A 27,362-nucleotide genomic window follows, 5' to 3' on the forward strand; every position below is an offset into this window, starting at 1 on the left:
GTGGTACGGGCCAGTCGGCAACTGCCTCAACCTTTACAGGGTCCATTTGGATGCCTGCAGTAGAGATAATGTGACCCAGGAAGGAAACTTGGGATAGGTGGAACTCACACTTCTCTATCTTGACATATAATTGACTTGGAGGATGTGCAGTATGTGTTATGGAAGGGTTTTGGAGAAGATCAGGACGTCGTTGAGATAAACAAAGACGAACCGATTCAACATATCACAAAGAGTTTCATTGACCAATGCTTGAAAGACTCCCGGTGAGTTCAATAATCCGAAGGGCATGACTAAATACTCAGTGACCACTAGGGGTGTTAAAGTCCGTTTTCCACTCATCTCCCTCCCTGATTCTCACCAGATTGTAAGCGTTGCGGAGATCCAGTTTGGTGAAGAATTGGGCCCCTGGGGCCAACTCCAATGCGACAGACATCAGGGGTAGGTTCTAGTGATTTTTGATCATAATCCAGTTCAGCCCTCTGTAATCCATGCAAGGACGCAGGCCTCCATCCTTCTTACCCACGAAGAAGAAACCTGCACCAACTGGGGATGTAGAGGGGCGACTGAAACCTGCTTCCAGCGACTCCCAGATGTAATTGTCCATGACTGCTGCCTCAGGGGTCGAGAGGGAGTACAGACGGCCCCAGGGAGGTGTGGAGCCGGTTAGAACTTCTATGGCGCAGTCATATGGACGATGGGAGGAAGGGTGCCTGCTTGCCTCTTGCTGAAGGCCTCTCGGAGGTCGAAGTATTTGGGAGGGAGAGCCGACAAGTCTTGGTCTTCAATGGATTCAGGAAGACACGGTGATGCTCTTGGTGGGGGTCTCAGACATTTAGTCTGGCAGTCCTTATCGCAGTCTAGTAAGTGTCCCATGGACCAGGAGAATAGTGAGTTATGTAGAGCTAGCCAGGGGTACCCTAGGATAAGGGGGTTCTCGGGAGCCATGATCAAAATAATGAGTGATTCACCCCAACCTGCAGTAGATTGGGCTTGGTCTGATATTCCACCTGGCCGGAGACAATGGGGCGTCCATCGAGGGCTTGAATCTGCAGAGGGATGGGACATTTCAAGCAGGGGATTTGTAATTCTCTGGCGAAATTTTGATCAATGAAATTCTCTGCGGCCCCGGTGTCCACGAAGGCTTGAATCTGGTGCTGACTGTTGTCCCTGTGGAGGGTTGCTGATAGTGACAGACGGTGACTGGGTATCCGGGGGGTAACTGCACAGCTCGTCATGGTCTCCCCTTGTCCTGGCATGCCTTGCCGTTTCCCGTCAGCTCTGGGCATGTAGCTCGGAGATGGCCGAGACCTCCGCAGTAAAGGCAGCAACCTTTGCGCATGCGCCTGTCACGTTCCTTTGGGCTCAGACGTGTGCGTCCCAGCTGCATGGGCTCCTTAATGCTGGTTTCAGGGGGCTTGGGGTACTCAGGAAACCGGGATATTTGGGTGGTGCCTAAAAGGTGTTGTCTCACGCTTTCTTGGAAGCGGTTGTTGATCCTGATTTCCAGTGTTATCAGGGACTCAAGGTCCTCTCCCAGTTCCCGAGAGGCCAGTTCATCCTTGATGGAGTTTGACAAACCCTTGTGGAAAACGGTGACTAGGGCCTCCATATTCCACCCACTCTCGGCGGCAAGAGTGCGGAACTCAATGGCGAAATCAGCCACTGGTCTGGCCCCTTGGCGGATGTTGAACAGTCGGCTGGCCGCTTCTCGTCCGCCGATTGGGTGGTCGAAGTCTCATTGCAGCTCGAGGGTGAAGGCTAATATGGAGCTGCAGGATGGTGGCTGCTGTTCCCACACCGCTGTTGCCCACGCCAGGGCCTTGTCCTAGAGTAGAGAGATGATGTCGGCGATCATGGCCCAATCAGAGCGGAACGAGGAGGACTGTAGCTTGAACACCAGAGAACACTGATTGAGGAACCCCTTTCGGGTGGCCGTCATACCGCTCGGGGGCTGGAATCTTGAGTTCCTGGGGCAGGTTCCCTGGAGGAACTACGACGATGCCTGCAGCACTGGGCGATGAGACTTGGGCATTGGCTCCTCCTGGGTTGAGGTTGGACTGTGGTTGAAGGGATTCGGTAAGTGCCCAGAGGGTCTCTTATGTTTGGGAGAGTTGTTCTTATTGCCACCCCAGCAGTGCTCCTTGGTGTGTTACAACATTCTTGATCTGGGTGATCTCTGCTGGGTCCATGTTTGGGCAGAAGCTTGCTGTGACGTGGTGAGGTTGGACCCAGGTGCAGAGAAGAGGAATCAGTGGTTAAGGATAAACATTAAAAAAAGCAGCCGCAGGATCACAGTACACTAGAAAAAGCAACAAACACTAAGTCGCGAAAACTCACCCAGGAAACAAACGCACACGGTAAACAATTCAAGCTTCTGCAAAGGAAACCAGAAAACACACCTCTTTTAATAACAGGGAAATCATAATGAGTAATAGGACACACCTGAGTGTCATTAATGTCTTTAGGACGGTCTCTGTCGCCCTCTGGTGACAGTTGGAACCATGACATTCATGTCTTAAGGTCATGATGGACTGTCACTCTTTGCTTATTTGAGCTGTTCTTGCTATAATATGGACTTGGTATTTTATCAAATAGGGCTATCGTCTGTATACCACCCATACCTTGTCAGAACATAACTGATTGGCTCAAAAAAGGAAAGAAATTCCACAAATGTACTTTTAACAAGGCAAACCTGTTAATTGAAATGCATTCCAGGTGACTTCCTCATGAAGCTGGTTGAGAGAATGCCAAGAGTCTGCAAAGCTGTCATCAAGGCAAAGGGTGGCTAACATAAAATATATTTGACTTTGTTGGTTACTACATGATTTCATAGTTTTGATGTCTTCACTATTATTCTACAATGTAGAAAATAGTAAAAATATAGAAAAACCCTGGTATGTCCAAACTTTTGACTGGTACTGTAACTCAATTTTTAGGGTTTATCTATTGTTTATTTATACAGGTCTTAACAAAATCTAAAAACTGAAAATGTGTCAATGATTATTTGAATATGTTGTTAACCCGAGGTATAGAAGTGATAATGCCCTCTTAGCCGGTGTTTGGAGGATATATTGGCACGGTTTGCCGCAACACCTGTGCCAATATATCCTCCAACATCGGCTTCGAGGGCATTATCACTTAATTGTTCAGGCCTGTCTTAAGACACATACAATACACAAATACACACACACGTATGCATGCAGATGCAAACATCATTGCCAAACGTGGTTCTGAGTAAATCTTTGTACATCTGTGTGTATGAACGCTTGTGCATTTTAGAGATGAAAATAGAGGAAGAGAGTTAAACAGTCAGAGAGAGAGAGGCAAGGGAAAGAGAGCGAGAGCTTTGCTTTGGGAGAGCAAAAGTGAGTCGCTCCCCAGTGCCTTCCGTAATTATTATGACAGTGAAGCGTTTTTTATTATTTTGGCTGTATACTCCAACAGTTTGGATGTGAAATAAAACAATTACTTTGAGGTTAAAGTGCAGAGGGAATTTCTATCCATATCGGAGGAACTGTTTAGAAATTACAGCACATTGTGTACATAGACCCCCCATTTTAGGGGAGCAAACGTATTGGGACAAATTTGCTTAAACACTACATGACCAAAAGTATGTGGACACCTGCTCGTCAAACATCTAATTCCAAAATCATAGGCATTAATATGGAGTTGGTCCCCCATTTGCTACTATAACATCCTCCACTCTTCTGTAACGTCTTTTCACTAGGTGTTGTAACATTGCTGTGGGGATTTTCTTCCATTCAGCTCGCAGTCGGTTTTCCAATGCATCCCAAAGGTGTTCAATGTGGTTGAGGTCAGGGCTCTGTGCAGGCCAGTCAAGATCTTCCACACCGATCTCGACAAATCATTTCTGTATGGATCTCACTTTGTACACGGGGGCATTGTCATGCTGAAACAGGAAAGGGCCTTCCCCAAACTGTTGCCACAACGTTGGAAGCTCAGAATCATCTAAAATGTCACTGCATACTGTAGCGTTAAGATTTCTCTTCACTGGAACTAGGGCCCTAGCCCTAGCCCGAGCCATGAAAAACAGCCCTAGAACATTATTCCTCCCCCACCACATTTTACAGTTGGCACTATGCATTGGGGCAGGTAGCATTCTCCTGGCATCTGCCAAACCCAGATTTGTCTGTTGGACTGCCAGATGGGAAGCGTGATTCAATACTCCAGAGAGCACGTTTCCACTGCTCCAGAGTCCAATGGCGCCAAGCTTTACATCACTGAAATCCACAAATTTGAAGGGCCGTCCATATACTAATGTATATATAGTGTATATGTATTAAAGTAGTAAAAAGGTTAGTATTTATTCCCATATTCATAGCACACAATGACTACATCAAGCTAATTTTCTATTTGTTCAGATTGCATTTCAGTTGATTTTGTGCCCAATAGAAATTAATGGTAAATAATGAATTGTGTCATTTTGGAGTCACTTTTATTGTAAATAAGAAAATAATATGTTTCTAAAGACTTCTACATGAATGTGGATGCTACCATGATTATGGATAATCCTGAATTAATCGTGAATAATGAAAGTTACAGATGAACAAATATCATACCCCCAAAAATGCTAACCTTCCCTGTTATTGTAATGGTGAGAGGATAGCATCTCTTGGGGGTATGATATAAAATGCTAACCTTCCCTGTTATTGTAATGGTGAGAGGTTAGCATCTCTTGGGGGTATGATTATAAAATGCTAACCTTCCCTGTTATTGTAATGGTGAGAGGTTAGCTGTCACGATTGTCCAAGGGAGAGAGAGAGGACCAAGGCGCAGCGTGTAAAAAATACATCTTCTCTTTATTTAGGAGATGAACGAACGAAGCAAAACAACAAATAGACGACCGTGAAGCTATAACCGAACAAAATGCAAACATGCAACCTAGACACAGACACAGACCTAGACAATGACCCAACAAAAACATGATGCCCATGGCTGCCTAAAATATGGCTCCCAATCAGAGACAAATGAACGACATCTGTCTCTGATTGAGAACCACTCAGGCAACCATAGACATACCTAGAAACATTCACTCAACCATAGACATACCTAGAAACATTCACACAACACAACCCCATACACAAACCCAACACCCCCTTTTTCATATAACCACCCGAAACGAGACAAAACACAAACATCCCCATGTCACACCCTGACCTAACTAAAATAATAAAAGAAAACAAAGATAACTAAGGCCAGGGTGTGACATTAGCATGTCTTGGGGGTATGATATAGAATGCTAACCTTCCCTGTTATTGTAATGGTGAGAGGTTAGCATCTCTTGGGGGTATGATAATTGGTTAACACTTTACTTGACACAGTCATAGCCATGTCATAATATGTCATAACAGCTGACATAACTTGTCATAACCTGTTATGATATGGTATTAACACCGTCATGACACATATTTAGACCTGTTGTGACATATATATATTTTATGGCTGGTTATGACACCTACATAATTTCTACTGAGCGTAAAATTATCTGGAACACAACCAAAACAAAAAGATAATGCATCCAACAAATGTGTACTTTTTACTTTACACAAATATACATTCTCCACTTTAACCCCATAGTTATTGTTTGATTTCAAATCATCCAAACCTTTGGAGTACAACGCCAAAATAATAATAATTACGGAGGGCACTGTGGTGTAGAATTCCTAATGGGTTCTCTGTCTATGGAGAGGGAGGTAGGTTTTGTAAATTAGGACACCAGTAACGCAAGGTCACACACTGCATATTCAAATCCTTGGTAATTCAGCCCATGGCTCTTTACAGCAGAGCAAGACGGACCCAAGGGCAGTGATTTGACTGGAATGTTGAATAATGCACAATGTCAAATGGTGAAGTGCCGTTGTATTTTATTTGTAATTTTTTTGTATCATATTTCTCCCCAAGGTCTATTTTTTGTTTTGAATTCACCCGGATGGAATTGGTAGTGTTTTAAGAACTTTTGGAAACCAGTTAGTGATGTAGTCATGGGCACATTATGTATGCCTATGCTCTACTTTTTAGCTAAATATATCAGCTCTGGTTGTGTTTCTTTCAGTAGGTAGGGGATAAGAGGAGGACTGACTGGAAAAAACTGAGAGAGTTCTGAATATATTCTCTCTCTCTCTCTCTCTCATGTAAAAGATTCAAACCAACATCTGTTTTATTCATTTACGAAGTAAGATTTAGTAAACTCTCGAGACATCAATGTGGATAGTTTAATTAGCTGATGCTAGTTAAAGAGGACTGTCAATGATTTTGTTTTCGTGTAGCTCCCATTCCAACAATAATCAACTATCCCTATCAGAAACAAGCTAATCCTCCTTTTCTCAGAGGGTCAATGTGTGCTTCTCTGCAAATGATCAGTGGAGGGAAATTAATACTAGTTTTGTGTGGATGCACCCATTAAATAAATGAAAGTCTTCTGATTCTGTAGATAAAAAATGTTGATGATTTTTTTTCATTGCTGGAGTAAGTGCTTAGGCATGTGTATCTGATATTCCCTCTAGCAATTAGTCACTAACCATTAAACACGAGCCACACAAAACTACCCGCAGTACCACTGTAGGACCAATTACTCTTGCTCTGTCCTCTTAGGCCTGAGAAAATTGACGAAAGGGCCATGTAAATTATATAATACACCACTCTAGAAGGCTACATTGCAATATGAGAAACACACCACTCTAGAAGGTTCCATTAACATTTGAGAAACACACTCTAGAATGTTACATTAAAAGATGAGAAATACACCACTCTAGAAGGTTACATTACAATATAAGAAACACACCACTCTAGAAGGTTACATTACAATATGAGAAACAGCAAAGTGGTAATCCATCTGTCACAACCTGACCTAAGACATATGATTTATTGCATGATCTGAGGTATCATATATATCCGATTCAGTGATTTCATTTCTCTAGTCTTTCACTTTCATTGTAGAAAAGATAACTCCCAAACACATTAATATTACATCTGCATGTTTATTGTTGTTTATCCTCTGTCATCCCACACAATCCAAAGGGATATTCATTTAAAAAGTAAATGTCAGTGTTTTCATAAAACAAACATAGACGTACTTGATGTTATAGACGGGCTGGCTGACACCATCACGAAAATGATGTGCGCACACCGATGGGGCTGAAGGACGTGTGATGTTCAGATAGCTAGCGACAATGACATGAAGCTGCCATGTGGGGAATCGTAGATGGCTGGCTTCCGATAGTTTTATCTTGTTCTTGATATCATGTCTTGTTTTGAGGTGTTTCGACGGATGTTACGTCTATGCTAATATGGCCCAAAAAATTGCTAGCTCGCTAGCCAACATCTGTGACAATGTATTTAAGAGACATTAAGTGCTCATCTTGCAAATGTATTTATGTTTTCAATAAACATTTGGAAACAAAATATAGTTCAGGCCTACATGTTGTTGTAAGGGAGTGCGTAACTGGCGGCAGGGAAGTCAGGCGCAGGAAAGCAAAACTGGGTAATCAACGGAGCAGTTTTAATCATAAAAACCACCGGTAACCAGAACAACAAACAAATGGGTACAAAACCCGTCGCGCACCAGAGACAATGTGCACATAAAATAAACAATTCCACACAAAGACATGGGGGGGAACAGAGGGTTAAATACACAACATGTAATGAGGGAAATTGAGACCAGGTGTGTGAGAATACAAGACAAAACAAATGGAAAATGAAAAGTGGATCGATGATGGCTAGAAGACCAGCGACGCCGAGCGCCGCCCGAACAAGGAGAGGATCCGACTTCGGCGGAAGTCGTGACAGTTGTCAACAATCTCAGCCAACACCGTCTGTTTTGCCCATAGTTGTGCAGTCATCGGTTTTATTGCTAAACAACCAACCTGTCTATAGCACTGACATATTTTCTTGCCTCTGAAGGTATTGGGAATTGTACATCAATTGAGCAGATAATTGTAATGGCTACAATATACTGAAGTTTATTTTAATGATGCTAAAGCCATATGATTCCTGGTTTCATTTGAAGCAACATTATTTTCATATTATGTAGAAAATATATTTTTTTAAATGTGTACATATGTGTGTATATGTGTATATATATAGTTGAAGTCGGAAGTTTACATACACCTTAGCCAAATACATTTAAACTCAGTTTTTCACAATTCCTGACATTTAATCCTGGTAAAAATTCCCTGGCTTAGGTCAGTTAGGATCACCACTTTATATTAAGAATGTGAAATATCAGAATAATAGTAGAGAGAGTGATTTATTTCAGCTTTTTCTTTATCATCACATTCCCAGTGGGTCAGAGGTTTACATACACTCAATTAGTATTTGGTAGCATTGCCTTTCAATTGTTTAACTTGGGTCAAGTGTTTCGGGTAGCCTTCCACAAGCTTCCCACAATAAATTGGGTTAAAATTGGCCCATTTCTCCTGACAGAGCTGGTGTAACTGAGTCAGGTTTGTAGGCCTCTTAGCTCGCCCACGCTTTCTCAGTTCTGCCCACACATTTTCTATAGGATTGAGGTCAGGGCTTTGTGATGGCCACTCCAATACCTTGACGTTGTTGTCCTTAAGACATTTTGCCACAAATTTGGAAGTATGCTTGGGTTCATTGTCCATTTGGAAGACCCATTTGCGACCAAGCTTTAACTTCCTCACTGATGTCCTGAGATGTTGCTTCAATATATCCACATAGTTTTCCTCCCTCATGATGCCATCTATTTTGTGAAGTGCACCAGTCCCTTCTGCAGCAAAGCACCCCCACAACATGATGCTGCCACCCCAGTGCTTCACGGTTGGGATGGTGCCCTTCGGCTTGCAAGTCTCCCCCTTTTACCTCAAAACATAATGATGGTCATTATGGCCAAACAGTTTTATTTTTGTTTCATCAGACCAGAGGACATTTCTCTAAAAAGTCCGATCTTTGTCCCCATGTGCAGTTGCAAACCGTAGTCTGGCTTTTTTTAATGGCAGTTTTGGAGCAGTGGCTTCTTCCTTGCTGATCAGCCAGGTTATGTTGATATAGGACTCGTTTTACTGTGGATATAGATACTTTTGTACCTTTGTACCCTTTTGTACCTTTTGTACCTTCTTCCAGCATCTCCACAAGGTCCTTTGCTGTTGTTCTGGGATTGATTTGCACTTTTCGCACCAAAGTACGTTCATCTCTAGGAGACAGAACGCGTCTCCTTCATGAGCGGTATGACGGCTTTGTGGTCCCATGGTGTTTATACTTGCTTACTATTGTTTGTACAGATAAACGTGGTACCTTCAGGTGTTTGGAAATTGTTCCCAAGGATGAACCAGACTTGTGGAGGTCTACAAATTTTTCTCCAAACGATTTGTGATATAATTTTCCAGTGCATGATCAGAACAATGAACTATCTCCCGAGGGAATCAAAGTTGGTCTGAAGCCAGCGTAAACACCATCGAGCTCATCCAGCGGTATAGTCAGATGATCAGAGCAGAATTGATTACAACTGATTTGAAGGAAAGGACTTTGAACTCTAAAAATGGAGCAATTATCTCAGTCTGTTCCTCATCCTGAAGCTCTCCTTAAAAATTGCTTCCTCCTGACACAGATTTGAATTTATGAAATATCCTGACAAGAATAGAACGATGATGAACTGCTGGGAGCTGCTTCTCTGTTATTTTAAATGGTCCCAAACCACACTTTATCTGATATATTAGATTAGCAAAGGTAGACATCTGGACACATGTAATGCTCTGGTTCTGTTTTTGTAATATCATCTACACATTTTCAAACATCTGTTAAAGGGACATTTCACTCCAAAATCAGAGTTAGTCAAACTTCAAAGTGGACTAATTGTCCCAAGATGTTTTGTAGCTAAAAAGTTGAAAATTGAGTGTGCGATTCAAAAGGCTTAGTAGTGGTTTATCTTTAAATGAGTCATGGCAATTCTGGAAGCACACCAGTAATCTCAATCTTCGTTGCAGAAACGTAAGAAGATCAACCGCCAGTTCCACAAAAATGTAATCGCACACTCAATATTTATTGTGTCACGCCCAGACCATAGAGAGCCTTTTTATTCTCTATGTCGGTTAGGTCGGGGTGTGACACGGGTGGGTAATCTAGCTTGTTTTATTTCTATGTTGGCCTGGTATGGTTCCCAATCAGAGGCAGCTGTTTATCGTTGTCTCTGATTGGGGATCATATTTAGGCAGCCAGTTCCCCACTGTGTTTTGTGGGATCTTGTTTTTGTGTTGTTGCCTGTGAGCACTCCGAAACGTTTCGTCTATTGTTTTGTTTTTGCTGAAAGTTTCCCTTAGTAATAAAGATGTGGAACTCTACGCACGCTGCGCCTTGATCCAGTTCTTACGACGATCGTGACATATTGATGCTTACCAATGCTCATTAATGCTCATGAACACTGTAATTACAAGTTGATAAATGCCTTGATTACCCATCAGTGTCATCGTGAATCAAATTACTTAAGCTAAATGATGATTCATGTTAAGTTACTTAGAATCATTCACATCAGAATATTCTATTAACTAATCGATCCATGGTTCTGCCTTCCGCCCAGCACTTTGTCAGGAGCGTGTGTGCGTGTGTGCGTGCGAGTGCATGTGTGTGATCACAGAGCTCTTTCATGGTTTGACAGCACCAATTAAGGAAGCCCTTGAATTTTATGTCTAATCAATACAACCACCAATTATAGATAGCATTAGAGGCAGAAAGAGAGGGAGAAAATGGAAATGAGGGGAAATGGTGACAGGAACAATTACAACAGGCATTGAGTTGTGTATGTGTGATCTATATCACCTCAACCTCCAAGCAGGGAGGACTAGGATTAGGAGGAAAAGGACAATAATAGTCCAGAAAGGAGAATCACTCCAGTAGAGTGATTGATATAAATTGGAAAGATGTAATCTCCTGGACTCTCTCTCTTCCCCCCAGTCTCGCAGGTCTCTTCTATAACATGTCCATCAGCACATGTCCATTTGGCCTACAGCGATGCCTATAGTCTGTCTGTCTCTGTCTCTGTCTCTCTCCTCTCCTCTCTCACACACTCCATCTGCCCCCCTCTCTCTGTGTATTTCCCCCTTGTTATATATCGACACAGTCAGTAGAGTCAGTTCTCCAGCCTTGTACACCACCACCACCACCACCACCCCTTCGACAACGCAGCCCAACTCTCCAGTCACTGCTCTGTTGCATTCCACCTCGACATCCTGTGCAGAAACACTGTCTGCCCCCAATCTGCTCAGGCTTTACAGAAGCTGTGTTGGGCCCTTCCTTAGTCACATTACCGTCTGTGTCCAATGGAGCTTACACCTGCTAGGAGACAAACAGTTGGAGGGAAGAGCTGAGCCAACTGATGGCCAAAGTCCTTGACTACCCTCCGATTGCTTCTCTCTTGGCTCAGTGTACTCGTCATTATGGATAACCCAAGCGTGGATGATGGAAGGGTACAGGCCAGCCTGAAGCTGAAGAACTTTGGCAGAAAGTTTTGCTGAAAGTTTCCTTCATACATGGTGCTGTATCATCATTTCAGAGCTGTGGTTGTCTTCCCAGATAGGTTACATTGGTATTATCGTTTCACACAACTGATATTAGTGTTTCAAACCCCTGAATCTAGTCTGGAATTAAACCGTTCAATTGGGTCCCCACTCCTGATACTTCTTCACATTTATCTCCTTTGTAGCTGGGTTTACTGATTGTAGGTGTTCAGGTCAGACAACTTTTTAACTGGGCTTCCCACTTTCTTCTTAGAGTTCCTAGAGCTCTTCAGACAGTGAAGATTGAGCCCCATTCGTATTCACCGGATATATTCTCCCCTGTACGAAGATTGTTCCTCAAAGAATGGTAAACAGTATTCTCTATTCTGCGTTGCCATGCTTACCACATAGCCTGGCAGCTCGTCGATTAAGCCCACTTAAGACGCCCCGGAACACAACATACCCATCCCGTTTGAGGGGGCGAGAGAGAATGATAAGCTTCTGGCGGGGGCTTACATGGGATTCAGCTAGATTTCGATTAATTATAGCTTAGAAGGTCAGCTGCATTAATAGAGTGAGTCATCCAATACCAATGGGGTTCGCCGTGGTGGTCGGGAGGGCGGAAAGAGGGAAAGTGAGAATGAGATCACACTGAATGAGAATGAGACTGTAGCAAAGCACAGGCACTCCGAAGTCATTATATGGCAATGTGTCAACGGTAGGTGTTGATAATTGGAGTTTAAGCATGATTGATCTTTGGATTTACTGTGTATTGAAAGGGGGTTTCCTTGGCATGAGTTCAAGTTTGGATTTTGGCCTTTACACTGGCCTTTACACTGTTTAAATTATAGTCAGGAGGGAGTACATGGGAGCCTCTTCTTCAGGGTAGGTATTGACTCTGTCAGAAAATGCAGATGCGGACTTTAAATCCTTCCCTCTCTTCCTTTCCAATTTAAGTCTAGCTCTCAGCTGGAGTTCTACTTTAACTAATGGAATTCCATTCTCCTTTTTTATATTTATTATATTTATTCAGACGGTTGGAAGGAGAGGTGGAGACAGATGAGGGAGGATTCCAGACCTGGAATTTACTGACCCTTCTAGACACTCTATCTTGAGGAAGGAAGTTCCGGACCCGGGATCCCTGTCTCTGGAGAAAACGTCTACTCCTGAAATTGGAGTTTTACCACTCCACCAAAACCCATCATTCTATTGGGAGTTTTATTTGTGAAATTAGTTGATTATGATCGATACGGGGACTGATGGGTGTAAATTATTAGCCGCAGGGACGTTGCTGTGAGTGAGTTAGCCTGAGTTCCTTGTCACATTGGCGTGATACTGGACATCGCAGCGACCTCATTTTCAAACAAAGCTAAAAGAAAGAGAAACTTTTCAGAAGGGTGGCTTAGAAAAAGGTCACCATGATTGATTTTCAAAGTCAAAAAGATGAAAACGGTATCGTTTTTGTGGATCTTTTCATGTCATATCCATAGCATGCCGTATGTTCAGTACTACCCAACCTCCAACCCAGTTCAAAGATCGAACCGTGTGTATGCTTAATTACATCATGTATACTGTCAACCATCTATCGTGGTGCTCTTGGCAGACAGTCATGGTATAATGCTAGCCACAAAGAATGAATCTGTAGTACCGATGCATAGGTTAGTCCGACGGGTATTCGTGTTCAGTGATACAGACTATGAACGTTCAAATGTTGATGTCAATGTTCAATAAACGCGTGAGAGTGTGTTAATTAGTGTTTGCATTTACCCCCCCCCCCCCCCCGCACAACTCTCACGGATCAAGAACAGGTCGGTCAATGTAGCCTACATAATGGTCGTAAATAACTACTGTAATACAGAACCCTTGCAACAAAAAACATGTGACTTTTGAAAATTTCTGATACCACATCAAGAGTGTTATTGTTGAGATATCATGGCATCACACTTCTCTCGTTCAATTATAGCTCTTGATTTCATACCTTTTCCATACTTTTTTATAACATATTGAGAGCATGGCATGCCACCTACTCTGTCAATCAACTTAAGAACAACCAATTAGACGTGTCATGGGGTAACAACATGATGCTTCCTTCCTTGGACTTTGTCAGGGAATATTATGATGGTTCATTAGGTGTTAGTAGAGCGTAGCTGACTGTCTTTATTTTAGGTTAGCTTAAGATCTGACTGCCTTTGATGTGTTTTCTGCCGTCTCCGACACTCTGTCGCAACCTTGTGAACACAGCAGAGAGTCTTTTAGAAGTCTGTGGCTTTGCTTCTCTTGTTTGTCTCTTGCTTACTTCTTGAGTCACATTACCTCCACTGTGCGCGTGTAGCATGTACACCTGACATCAAATGAAGCCACCTCTCAGCCGTGGGTGTTTTTTTGTTTTGTTGCTTTACTTTATTCCTGGAGACTTTGTTGTATTTTTTTAATTATTATTTAGAGAATAAAAAAAGCGGCAGCTCTGTCAAGAGTTCAAATACTTATTTGGAAATGGGTTTGGCGTGCACCATTGTCAAGATTGGATCGCGTGTCCTCTATCGGGGTCTGTCAGCACTCTAAGCTGCATAAATTACAGCCGCCCTGTGTAGTTTTTGCAGACTCTGAGTTTTCAAGGTTTCGGTTTTCGCTTGTATGAAAGGAGAAATGGTGCATGTTTGCTTACTTTGTAACATGGTTTTCAATCCTTTATTTCCACAGACAATGTGTACAGAGAATGCCTTTCCAACGGGTCCTGGGCCGTGAAAGGCAACTACACCCAGTGTCAAGAGATTCTCAATGAGGTATGTACTGTATGTAGCATGGCTATTGGTGTATGGAAAGGTAACTGTTTAACTCTGAGAATTCTGAGAATTTCTCTGCAATGGATAGTAAAGATATATTCTTCCATTCTTCTTCCAAGGATACAAGCACTGCTGAAAATATATTTACTCTCTATTTGCAGAGAAATTCTCAGTATCCCTCAAACCGAAACACGCACATGATGGGCTGGATAGGGTCCGACACAGAGCAGCCCCCCTAAAGCATTGTGGGAGTTATTTTTTTAACAAAGTTTTCATTTTTACAACCACATCTCAATTCTTCTATGTAAATGGCGTGTTATAGATAGGTCCAGACACCTTTTCTGTGATTTCACTTGTTTTTGAGAAACTTACCTCAAACGGCAAATCACTTCCTCACCCACGTTGTGTAGTATGGCGTCCCTGAAAATACATGAACAAAGGCTCCAAAAACAGCTCTCAATATTGTGACGCGGGTCATTAGATGTTGGACACATGAAATTGTTTCATTCCGAACTTTATTGACAACGTTATATTCCCTTTTACTGCGACTCGAGCTATTCCTCTCCATCCAGTCTACACGTAACAGCCAAAATAAAGGAAACACTTGAGTAAATGAGGTGTACAAAGCAGGTGCTACAATACAGGAAGTTCCAGACTCTTGTGGAATCTATGCCATGGTGCATTGAAGCTGTTCTAGCAGCTCTTGGTGGCCTAACGCCCTATTAAGACACTTTATGTATATTTTATTATAATGCCAATTACGTGTAGTAGCAAGCTACACAGATAATGGAACAGCTGGATAAGTTAAAAAGCTTGAGTCGCACAAAAGGGAATATACCGCTGCGGTAATGTTCAGAATGACAGAATTTCATGTGTACAACATCTAAACCTCTGCATCACTATACTGGGAGATTTTACTTTTCTTAAAGGACGTATTTGGGTGTTTTGGGAGAGTTTGTTCATGTTTTTTCAGGGGCCCCATACTACACAACGAGGATAAGGAATTTATTTGTTTTTTGGGGTAAGTTTCTCATAAACAAGTGAAATCGCAAAAAAAGGTGTCTGGACCCCTTCTATAACATGTAGATTTGATTGAAAAAAATAAAGCTTCTCCTGTAAGTACCTTGCTCAAGGGCACAACGGCAGTAGCACCTGCGATACTGACGCAAGCAACCCTTCCGGTACTAGCTCATATCACACCAGATTTTTTTCCGTCGGCCCTGGTATTCGAAGCGAGGGGCTACCCTCAGGTTACTGGCCCTCTTCTCTAATCTTGAGGCTACGGCTGCCAATAGAAACATTCTGTGGTACAACAGAAATCACACCAGCGCCACCACCTGCTCTTCCAGCACACATTCTCTTCAAAACTCCAGGACTGATGATGTGTGCTATAGAGTGGGTGTTCCAAGCTTCATCTCTCCAATTTGCTTTTCGTTGTCAATGAGCATCCTGTTGATGCTGGATGACTAAGCCGTCACAAGTGAATCCCCTACTGAGGCAACTGTACTCCAATTTAAATCTTTCGGAGAGGGCCCAGCTCAGCTTAGTCATTCACAGCAGAAGCTACCAGTCATACAGCGTCATGCCTTTACATCTCAGTCCTCAAGGCAACAGGGCGTTTACCTAAACACTTTTCTTCCGTCTTTGGGAGGAGAAGAGAGTGGAAGGGAGTTTGAGCTTAATGTGTAGGCTTATTTGTAGCTTGTATTTAACAAGGCATAAGTGGTTGTTTACATCGACCAGATCGTTATGGAGGTGATCTGGTTGGAGGGAAGGAAAGGTAGCGTGCATGGTCTCCCAAGTATATACTGTACAGTAGCTCCAATCACTTGTTACATGTACTGTGAATTTTCCAACGTCAAGCTATTTCAACGCCATTCCATTGATTGTAAACTGGTCAATTAGATGACCTTGCTGTACATTGTCATTTTTCTCTGAAATACTTTTTTAACCCCAAATTTGACCAGTGACCCTTTTTGCCCTCCTTTCCGTTCCCTGGAAAAACATCAACCTTCATTTGAACGAGTCTGAAAGCTGCACTATATGAATCACTTACAGGATTATGAATCATGTACTAAACAAATTAGCTCCCTTCCTAAAACCAATGACACAGATTGATTGTGATGGCCATTGGCAAGCAGGCAGCTGATAGCTAGCAGCATTGTGAACGGGCGAACACGTGAGTCCTCTAAAGCTGTTGAGGACCCCCTTGCTACCGGGCAGACGGTCTGCACACTGCCTGCTCTCCTCTCCCCACCATCTGTTTCCTGAGGGACATACACATGCAAATGAATACGTCCACTCACACAGGGGAGCACGCTGTCGCCTCGGACGCCCACTGCTTTGTGGTTTGGCTCATCCAGATCAAAGCATTGGGAAGGTTGGCGCTGCGCGTTTACAAAATCAAACCTTGTGGTATAGGGGAAATTAAAAACAGTATGGGACACAATGGCATGGTTATTCAAAGACTGCGGACGGTGGCAAAGCAGTGCTATTTTAACAGTGTCACCTTGCAGACACAAAGGTCCAATGTACTTAATTAAAAGTAGTTCCAGTGTCCTTTACTGATATTCAGAAAGTGTGCAATCCTTTAGGGCATAGCTTTTGCTTACAAATCTTTTTAACGTCAAGTAGGAAAAAGGGTTAGCTATATTACTCTTTCTTGGCATTCACTATATCGGACTACAGTGGTTCTTTTGTTGGAGCTGTTTATGCCAGCAATTCACACATTTTTTTGAGGTATGCAGTAACTGTTGAATTTGAACACTTTTAAGTCTTGGGTTTTAACACCCGTGGCATAAATAGTGGTAGACCAAACTTATATGACTGGGTTTTGTTGAGAAGGAGTAAAAGCCATCTGCTGCCTGTGTTGCTAGCATCAGCATTGAATAGCATCTTTAGGGAAAGACAGAATGCAGAGGAGCAAAGAAAAATCTAGCCTCATCTTAGAGCAGGAGAGTACAAAAGCAAGTGACATTTTTTACCAGGAAGGTCTTTGACAATGTACTGTATTTAGCTGGGTCGTGTTGTAAATGATAATTTGCCCTTTCCACCTGTAGAACATTTTAATCCTCTTACAGCATAGTGGGCTACTGACAAGATGAGTATACCACTTCAGTGTGGTTGCAAAACGTTCAATTTGATCTCACGATTTGTTCCGTATACCAGCACAGCAGGAGGGGGCTGAGTAACTGCTTTCTAGGGCATCTTCCTGTCCGCAAAGCTTATAGCTGACGATAAACTATAATCTTCTCATTCCAATCACAAAGCTGCATTCCTTGAAATCCCAGCAACCCTAGAGTTTATTTTGGGTTCGCTCAGTTGGTAATTTTTGTTGAAGGAGGAATTGCTGTTGTCGCTAGAGTGCTTATTTCATTAAAATCATGTCCAGCTGTTGGTTTATTTTCTCAGTTTCTCTGTGGTAAGTCTCCTCCTGCCCAGGCTGGATGTTTTGGGGTCATTTCCTCTTTAGTAGGCAGCCGAGTGAATGCTCCGCTCCTATGACTTTGCAGACTAAATCAGTGAGGAACAGATATGAGCTTTGACCCTGGAATATGTAGCTAGTTCACCCCTTTTAAGTTTCCTTTCCCTGGGCTAGGCTCCCTCTAGAAGAGAGCTCATGGGTTACGAGTCATGTTAAGGTTTCTTTTGTTTTAAAAGAACTTGGCAGAAGCAGAGGTCATATAGCCTTTGCTTTTCATGAGATTACCATGATCATGGACTTGAATTATTTATGTACTGTATCTGTTTATTCACTGCATGCGTTTGTAATAGAAAGAGGAAATTACTGTGAAATGTTTTTCATTCCAGTCCAGTGGCATATGTAGTAAGGATAATGAAGCCATGTCCTACAGACTTGACTACCCCAGTTTAAACGACCAATAGATGATTGCAGACAAACACCGGGAGAGTACATGCGCTTTTTAAAAACTTTTTTAACACACAACTGTACTGTTGTCATTCGCTATACAGTACATTTCTGTTCTGCTGTACTAAAACAACACCAGTCCCCATCCCATTCCACTGTGGCACATGTACTCTTAAACAAGAAAAAGCACTTTGTTACGGTAGGAAAAGGTCATTGTCACCAGAGCCCCAGAGGCAGTGGTTATAGAAATAACCATATAGTCTATTTTCCCAGGTCAATCATGGCTGCTTGTCACTCAGTGATATTGCAGTTTCATGGTAGTGTTACCTGTACTGAGCAAGACCCACAGAATTGACCATAAATAAAATGCTTACTGGCCCAATGCTTTTCAGTTGTTGTATATTTGAACTCGGGTTGAAAATAAGGCCCTCGGGGATTCTGTGGATGGGCCAAAGACAAAAGTATAAAAAATTGCTCAAATGTGAAAGCGAGTGCACGAAGAAACAAGGCAAGAGTTAACATATCGTCCATAAATGATGCAGTGCCCCAGTTAGTGACAATTATTACAACAATGAAGTCCTCATGGGATACTTGTTTCTCATGAGGAGATGCATATAGAGTGGGGTCCGAAATGATTGAGACCCTTGATAAAGATGTTCAAGTAGGTATGGGATCTTTTCTGGTCGTGGATTCTCATTTCGATGCCAAACCCACCACTGGTGTGCGTGGCCAAAGAGCTCTAAGTTCATGTTTCAGGTAAGACCCAAATGCAGACTGTGTTGAAGTAACAATGTTTATTACAGCAACAGGGGCAGGCAAACGACAGATCAAGGCATGCAGGGGTCAGTAATCCAGAGTAGAGGCAAAGGTACAACATGGCAGACAGGCTCAGGTCAGGCAGAGGTCGGTTATCCAGAGTAGAGGCAAAGGTACAGGACGGCAGGCAGGCTCAGGGTCAGGTGCAGGCAGAGTGGTCAGGCAGGCGGGCTCAGAGTCAGGACAGGCAAGGGTCAAAACCAGGAGGGAGAGGGAAAAGCAGGAGCTGAGACAAAAATGCTAGGTGACTTGACAAACGAGACCAACTGGCAACAGACAAACAGAGAACACAGGTATAAATACCCAGAGCATAATGGGGAAGATGGGCGACACCTGGAGGGGGGTGGAGACAAGCACAAGGACAGGTGAAACAGATCAGGGTGTGACAATGTAATCTGGATAAAGAACCAGTTCCCTTTCAAGTGCCAATGCCGTTTAGCAAACTCAAGGCGTCTGCATTTGTTGGATGACACGAAAATAGAGCTCTTTGGCCATGCACACCAGTGGTGTGAGAATGCATTAGCAGAAAATAACCCCATACCTACTGTAAAATATGGTGGTGGATCATTGATGTAATGGGGATATGTTTCTTTCACTGGTCCTGGGGCCCTTGTTAAGGTCAACGGCATCATGAACTTTACCCAGTACCAGGATATTTTATTTAAAAATCTTGTTGCCTCTGCCAGGAGGCTGAAACTTGGCCACAAGTGATTCTTCCAGCAAGACAATAACCCCAAGCACACAAAATCCACAAAGAAATTGTTAATTGGCCACAAAATCAACGTTTTGCAATGGCCATCTCAGTCTCCGCACTTGAACCCTATTGAAAACCTGTAGTTTGAATTGAAGAGGGCAGTCCATAAGCCAGACGAAGGATATCAAGGCTCTGGAAGGATTCTGTATGGAGGAATGGTCTAAGATCCCTCCCAATTGTCACGCCCTGACCATAGTTTGCTTTGTATGTTTCTATGTTTTGTTTGGTCAGGGTGTGATGTGGGTGGGCATTCTATGTTGTATGTCTAGTTTGTCTGTTTCTATGTGTTTGGCCTGATATGGTTCTCAATCAGAGGCATGTGTCAGTCGTTGTCTCTGATTGGGAGACATATTTAGGTAGCCTGTTTTGTCATTGTGGGTTCTGGGTGATTGTTCCTGTGTCTGTGTTTTTCCATACGGGACTGTTTCGTTTTCGTTCGTTCACTTTGTTGTTTTTGTTTCAGTGTTCTATTTCTTTATTAAAATATGGACACTTACAACGCTGCGTATTGGTCCTCCGATTCTTCCTACTACTCCTCCTCAGAAGAGGAGGAAGACGAGCGTTACACCAATGTGTTCTCCATCTCAAACATTTTAGAAAAAGGTTAACCTTAAGGTTAAGGTTATTCAAGGTATTGAAAACAGGGGTGTCAATGCAGAAAATCTAATGGGCAAAGCCAATCTAAGCTTGATGCCCTCAATCTCACACAAATTATCTATGAACCTACCAGGTACAACCCCAAATCCGTAAACATGGGCACCCTCATAAATATCATCCGAACTAACTCGCCCTCCAAATACACCTCTGCTGTTTTCAACCAAGATCTCAGCGATCACTGCCTCATTGCCTGCGTCCGTAATGGGTCTGCGGTCAAACGACCACCTCTCATCACTGTCAAACGCTCCCTAAAACACTTCAGCGAACAGGCCTTTCTAATCGACCTGGCCGGGGTATCCTGGAATGACATTGACCTCATCCCGTCAGTAGAGGATGCCTGGTTATTCTTTAAAAGTGCCTTCCTCACCATCTTAAATAATCATGCTCCATTCAAAAAATGTAGAACCAGGAATAGATTTAGCCCTTGGTTCTCTCCAGACCTGTCTGCCCTTGACCAGCACAAAAACATCCTGTGGCATTCTGCATTGGCATCGAATAGCCCCCGTGATATTCAACCTTTCAGGGAAGTTAGGAACCAATATACACAGGCAGTTAGGAAAGCTAAGGCTAGCTTTTTCAAACAGAAATTTGCATCCTGTAGCACAAACTCAAAAAAGTTCTGGGACACTGTACAGTCCATGGAGAATAAGAGCACCTCCTCCCAGCTGCCCACTGCACTGAGGCTAGGAAACACTGTCACTACCGATAAATCCACAATAATTGAGAATTTCAATAAGCATTTTTCTATGGCTGGCCATGCTTTCCACCTGGCTACCCCTACCCCGGTCAACAGCCCTGCGCTCCCCACAGCAACTTGCACAAACCTCCCCCACTTCTCCTTCACCCAAATCCAGATAGCTGATGTTCTGAAAGAGCAGCAAAATCTGGACCCCTACAAATCAGCCAGGCTAGACAATCTGGAACCTCTCTTTCTAACATTATCAGCCAGAATTGTTGCAACCCCTATTACTAGTCTGTTCAACCTCTCTTTCGTATCGTCTGAGATTCCCATAGAATGGAAAGCTGCCGCGGTCATGGTGCTGGTGAGTCTTTGATCCACCTCTATGCAGACGACACCATTCTGTATACCTCTGGCCCTCCTTTGGACACTGTGTTAACTAACCTCCAGATGAGCTTCAATGCCATACAACTCTCCTTCCGTGGCCGCCAGCTGCTCTTAAATGCAAGTAAAACTAAATGCATGCTCTTCAACCGATCGCTGCCCGCACCTGCCCGCTCATCCAGCATCACTACTCTGAACGGTTCTGACTTAGAATATGTTGACAACTACAAATACCTAGGTGTCTGGTTAGACTGTAAACTCTCCTTCCAGACTCACATTAAACATCTCCAATCCAAAATTAAATCTAGAATCGGCTTCCTATTTCGCAACAAAGGATCCTTCACTCATGCTGCCAAACATACCCTCGTAAAACTGACCATCCTACCGAACCTCGACTTCGGTGATGTCATTTACAAAATAGCCTCCAACACTCTACTCAACAAATTGGATGCAGTCTATCACAGTGCCATCCGTTTTGTCACCAAAGCCCCATATACTACCCACCACTGCGACCTGTGTGCTCTCCTTGGCTGGCCCTCGCTTCATACTCGTCGCCAAACCCACTGGCTCCAGGTCATCTACAAGTCTCTGCTCGGTAAAGCCCCGCCTTATCTCAGCTCACTGGTCACCATAGCAGCACCCACCCGTAGCACGCGCTCCAGCAGGTATATCTCACTGGTCACCCCCAAAGCCAATTCTTCCTTTGGCCGCCTCTCCTTCCAGTTCTCTGCTGCCAATGACTGGAACGAACTGCATAAATCTCTGAAGCTGTAGAGTCTTCCCTCTTCCCTCCCTCACTAGCTTTAAGCACCAGCTGTCAGAGCAGCTCACAGATCACTGCACCTGTACATAGCGCATCTGTAAATAGCCCATCCAATCTACCTCATCCCCATACTGTATTTATTTATCTTGCTCCTTTGCACCCCAGTATCTCAACTTGCACATTCATCCTCTGCACATCCTACCATTCCAGTGTTTAATTGCTATATTGTAATTGCTTTGCCACCATGGCCTATTTATTGCCTTACTTCCCTTATCCTACCTCATTTGCACATGCTGTAAATAGATTGTCCTACTGTATTATTGATTGCATGTTTGTTTATTCCATGTGTAACTCTGTGTTGTTGTGTGTGTCGAACTGCGCTGCTTTATCATGGCCAGGTCGCAGTTGCAAATGAGAACTTGTTCTCAACTACCCTTCCTGGTTAAATAAAGGTGAAATAAAATAAATAAATAAATAGGTCCTTAAGGGACGCACGTTTCTCATCAGGGGCTGCATATATGTACAACATTTCATGCATGTAGCTGAAACGGGACCAGAGATCTGCTTGTTCAAAGTTTTCAGTTGATTACTATAACGCCCCCCTTTGGGGCCAATCAGTGTAGTTATGTAAATTTCGGATCTCCATCCCCATGGAAAAAGACATCATTCACCAGTGGTGTCTGCGATATCGACTTAGGCAAATGTACGGAGACAGATCCATAGCCCCCCTATTTCCTCATGGGGACAACAACTGGCTCAGGCAAGTTTTCTTGTCGAATTACATCTTGCCTGCGTTGTGTGTTAGGGGGATGCTTGCTGGATGCGGCTCTGCCAGGAAAGAGAAAGAGATGCCTCAGGACATAGTACTATCACCATGTCTCATTCTGCTGAGGCAGATGAATGAGCAATGAGGGACTCGTTTCCGAGTAAAAAAAGATATCCCTATGTCTGCCCTACATCCCAGAGTTCCTGTTTTATACAGAACACAAGGTATCCACTGGTTCATTTGTGAATGACAAAGCTATCTCCCCCCAGTTAAAGCACAGCACAGCGAGAGAGAGAGACACGGGCACAGATAGCAGACAGGAGAGTGTACTGTAGATTAAGCAGTGTCGTAGCCTGAGCTATAACAGACTCCCCCACCTGCGAGATCAAAATAGCCCTGCAAGAAACAGCTGCTGGGATGAATTGAACATTTTTCACAAAGGGTAGTGGGGAAGACAGTTGGGCACAGAGCGAATTAGACTGTACGTGTAACTGCTACCTCTGTATCAGAGCACTGTCTTAGAACGAAAAGATTAAAGGTGGGGAGAGGTTAATGTGTTGCACATACTGCACTGCGGATTGTTAGCCTGCCCCACTAGAACTAGAGGGAAACTGCATGGATGTGTTTTAGTTTTTTCTCGAACCCACTTGTACTAATCATTACTGTATGTCCATGTACAGTTTCAAGGTGCTGGAATCTCCCCTTGCAGATTTCACATGTATCAGTAAAATCTCAGCTCTACAGTGAGACGCTCTCTGTGATACTCTCTTGTGTACCAATGGCACAAATGTTTTCTATAATCACAGATCAAGATCTCATCAGGAGTCATCATCATCAGGAGTCATTATACAGACGTGGTCATTCTCCTCTTCGTCAGTCATATAAATATCAAACTGAAATACTAGTTGATCTGAACCAGCTCTGCGCCCCTATTGGTTAAGCAGAAGGAGAGGCAGGGGAGTCAGGAGGAATGAGATGAGGGCCCAGCCATCTCTACTGTTCACTGGGCTGGTGATGCAGCCTGCTCCCGCTGTTGGCTCTGCATGGCATACTGCTCCTCCATTCTCCCTGTCCTTTTTTATTGGCTCAGAGAGCTTTCACTGGCCTCCTTTAAGAGGGCAGGAGGAAATTGGTGACAGATTTGGCCGGCGGGGAAGGCTGGCCTCTAAGAGTGGGAGGCGGCTGGGCACCGCCATCAAAAAGCATGTGATGTGTGTGTGTGTGTGTGTGTGAAGCCTCCGCCTACCGTCCCCCTCCGCGGACCAGCTTTACTTGACAAAACATATGTGCCTTGTTCTTATCTATCAGGTTTCAGGGAGGTCAGACACACAACACAAGGCTCAAGCCTCCGATGTTTCAATAAACATTAACTATTGGACAAATACACAAACAACCTGTCCTTACACACTGGCACATACACAATACACATGCATGTCCTGCTAATGTGTGTAGATGGGTGGGCGGGTGACTGGGTGGATAGATGGATAGATAGATAGAAGCCTGTGTGCTCCATCGTATGCTAGGACTATCCGGTCTGTCCCTATTGCCTAATTAAAGAGATAGATGCCAGGGAGGACATCCACAGAAGAACTTTGGATCCCTCACTGACATCTGTTTCCCTCAGACCCAACAAGAATATGAATATTTCTAAGAAACTGTAGCCAGTAGGAGAGAGAGGATCAGCGTTACCATGAGTCAGACCCTATGTAAAGTGATCCTTATGAACCTGATAGTTGTTTTTACTATGGGTTGGTATGGTGGGATGAGTGTGGTCCTGTTGAGTTACGGCTTGCCTTCAATGTGTTCGTTTGGAGGCTTATTCGAATGCTGGTACTGCTCAGCCAGGAAAGAGAAAGACATGACCGCAGTGTTGAGTACTATCACCACGTGAGAGACCATGTCCAGAGACCACCTTTGCTTGCTTTCCACCATTGACCACTTGCGTCCGATGACTACTCAAGCGATGAACTTTCTCTTGACCTTCCATCTCATGAATGACGTGGTTGTTTTCTAAATGGATTGTCTTTTTTGTGTTCCTTTAATAAAGCACTTGGAGATGTTTTATGTAATGAATAGCACTATAAAAGTTGTTTCGTTTGTGAATGACAAAGCTAGTTCCACCCAGTTAAAGCACAGCACAGCGAGAGAGAAAGAGACAAAGGCAGAGGTAGCAGACAAGAGAGAATAGATTAAGAGTCTCTAGGAGAGTCTTGGCAGTGTTTTCGCCTGAGGTAAAACAGACTCCCCCATTTGCGAGATCAAGATAGCCCTGCTAGAAAACGTTGCTAGGATGTATTGCATTTTTTGGGGCATGAGTTGGTGGGATTAGTGTGCATGTTTGTGCATGCTTGTGCATGCTTGAGTATGTGTACAGCGTGTTCGAAATGTTTTCAGACCCCTTTACTTTTTCCACATTTTGTTAGGTCTTATTCTAAAATGGATTAAATGTTTTTTTCCCCCTCATCAATCTACACACAATAACCCATAATGACAAGGCAAAAACAGGGTATTCAGACCCTTTACTCAGTACTTTGTTGAAGCGCCTTTGGCAGCGATTACAGCCTTAGTCTTCTTGCATATGATAATACAAGCTTGGCCCACCTGTATTTAGGGGAATTTCTGCCATTCTTCTCTGAAGATCCTCTCAAGCTCTGTCAGGTTGGATGGGGAGCGTCGCTGCACAGCTATTTTTAGGTCTCTCCAGAGATGTTCGATCGGGTTCAAGTCCGGGCTCTGGCTGGGCCACTCAAGGACATTCAGAGAGTTGTCCCAAAGCCACTCCTGCATTGTCTTGGCTGTGTGCTTAGAATCATTGTCCTATTGGAAGGTGAACCTTAGCCTCAGTCTGAGGTCCTGAGCCCTCTGGAGCAGGTTTTCATCAAGGATCTCTCTGTACTTTGCTCCGTTCATCTTTCCCTCGATCTTGACTAGTCTCCCGGTCCCTGCTGCTGAAAAACATCCCCACAGCATGATGCTGCCACCACCATGCTTCACTGAAGGGACGGTGCCAGGTTTCCTCCTCAGCATTCAAGCCAAAGGGTTCAATCTTGGTTTCATCTTGGACCAGAGAATCTTGTTTTCCATGGTCTGAGTCCTTTAGGTGCCTTTTGGCAAACTCCATGTGGGCGGTCATGTGCCTTTTACTGAGGAGTGGCTTCCGTCTGGCCACTCTACCATAAAGGCCTGATTGGTGGAGTGCTGCAGAGATGGTTGTCCTTCTGAAAGGTTCTCACATCTCCACAGAGGAACTCTGGAGCTCTGTCAGAGTGACCATCGGGTTCTCAGTCACCTCACTGACCAAGTCCCTTCTCCCCCGATTGCTCAGTTTGGCCTGGCGGCCAGCTCTAGTGAGAGTCTTGGTGGTTCCAAACTTCTTCCATTTAACAATGATGGAGGCGACTGTGTTCTTGGACCTTCAATGCTGCAGAAATGTTTTGGTACCCTTCCCCAGATCTGTACCTCGACGCAATCCTGTCTCAGAGCTCTACGGATAATTCTTTCGACCTCATGGCTTGTTTTTTTCTCTGACATGCACTGTTGTCATGTATACTCCCTCTCCGGACTCTAGGTCATCCCGCACACCTGTCACCATCGTCTCGTGCACCTGCGCCTCATGACACTCACTTGGACTACATCACCTCCTTGATTATCTTCCCTATATCTGTCACTCCCCTTGGTTCTTTCCTCAGGTGTTATTGACTCTGTTTTGATGTCGGTGTGTTGTTTGTGTTTCGTGTTCATTGTTTGTTTTATTTATTAAAACACTCACTCCCTGGACTTGCTTCCCGACTCTCAGAGCACTCGTTGCAGAATAACACCTCACCTAAGGGAAGAATCAGGAAGTGTTTTTTTAATAAATGTTTTGTGTCAGGGTAATGACGTCGGGTCTGGGAACTGCTTCAGGCTCTCATGCCTCAACCAGATCATCAGGCTCCCCTGCCTCAGCCGGCTCGACGAGCTTTCATGCCTTAGCCGGATCGCCAGGCTCCCCAGCCTCAGCCGGCTCGTCGGGCTTTCATGCCTTAGCCGAATCACCAGGCTCCCCTGCTTCCACCGGCTCGTCAGGTTCTCATGCCTCAGCCGGATCGCCAGGCCCCCCTGCCTCAACCAATCTGTCAGGTTCCCGCGCCCCAGCTCACTCGACAGGTTCCCGTGCCTCAGCTGGCGTGACAGGTTCTCGCACATCAGCAGGGGTGACCGGTCCGCTCCTGATCCCCGGGTTTGTCGGCATCCTGCAGCTGGAGCCACGCGTCAGGGAGGGGGTATTGTCATGTATACTCCCTCTCCGGCCTCTAGGTCATCAGGCTGATGATTATCCCGCACACCTGTCACCATCGTCAAGCGCACCTGCGCCTCATGACACTCACCTGGACTCCACCTCCTTGATTATCTTCCCTATATCTGTCACTCCACTTGGAATTTCC

General features: G+C 44.0%; 1 protein-coding gene across 1 annotated transcript in view; it reads left to right on the forward strand.

Moving 5' to 3' along the window:
• Positions 1-27,362, forward strand: part of LOC111979890 (corticotropin-releasing factor receptor 1) — a 159,863-nt gene that overhangs the window by 85,040 nt on the left and 47,461 nt on the right. The window contains exon 5 of the mRNA XM_024010563.2: positions 14,169-14,251. Coding sequence (XP_023866331.1) covers positions 14,169-14,251 — 83 coding nt within the window. The remainder of the gene's footprint in view (positions 1-14,168; positions 14,252-27,362) is intronic.

The sequence above is a fragment of the Salvelinus sp. IW2-2015 genome, linkage group LG20 (assembly GCF_002910315.2).
Source record: "Salvelinus sp. IW2-2015 linkage group LG20, ASM291031v2, whole genome shotgun sequence".
Lineage (NCBI taxonomy): Eukaryota > Metazoa > Chordata > Actinopteri > Salmoniformes > Salmonidae > Salvelinus > Salvelinus sp. IW2-2015.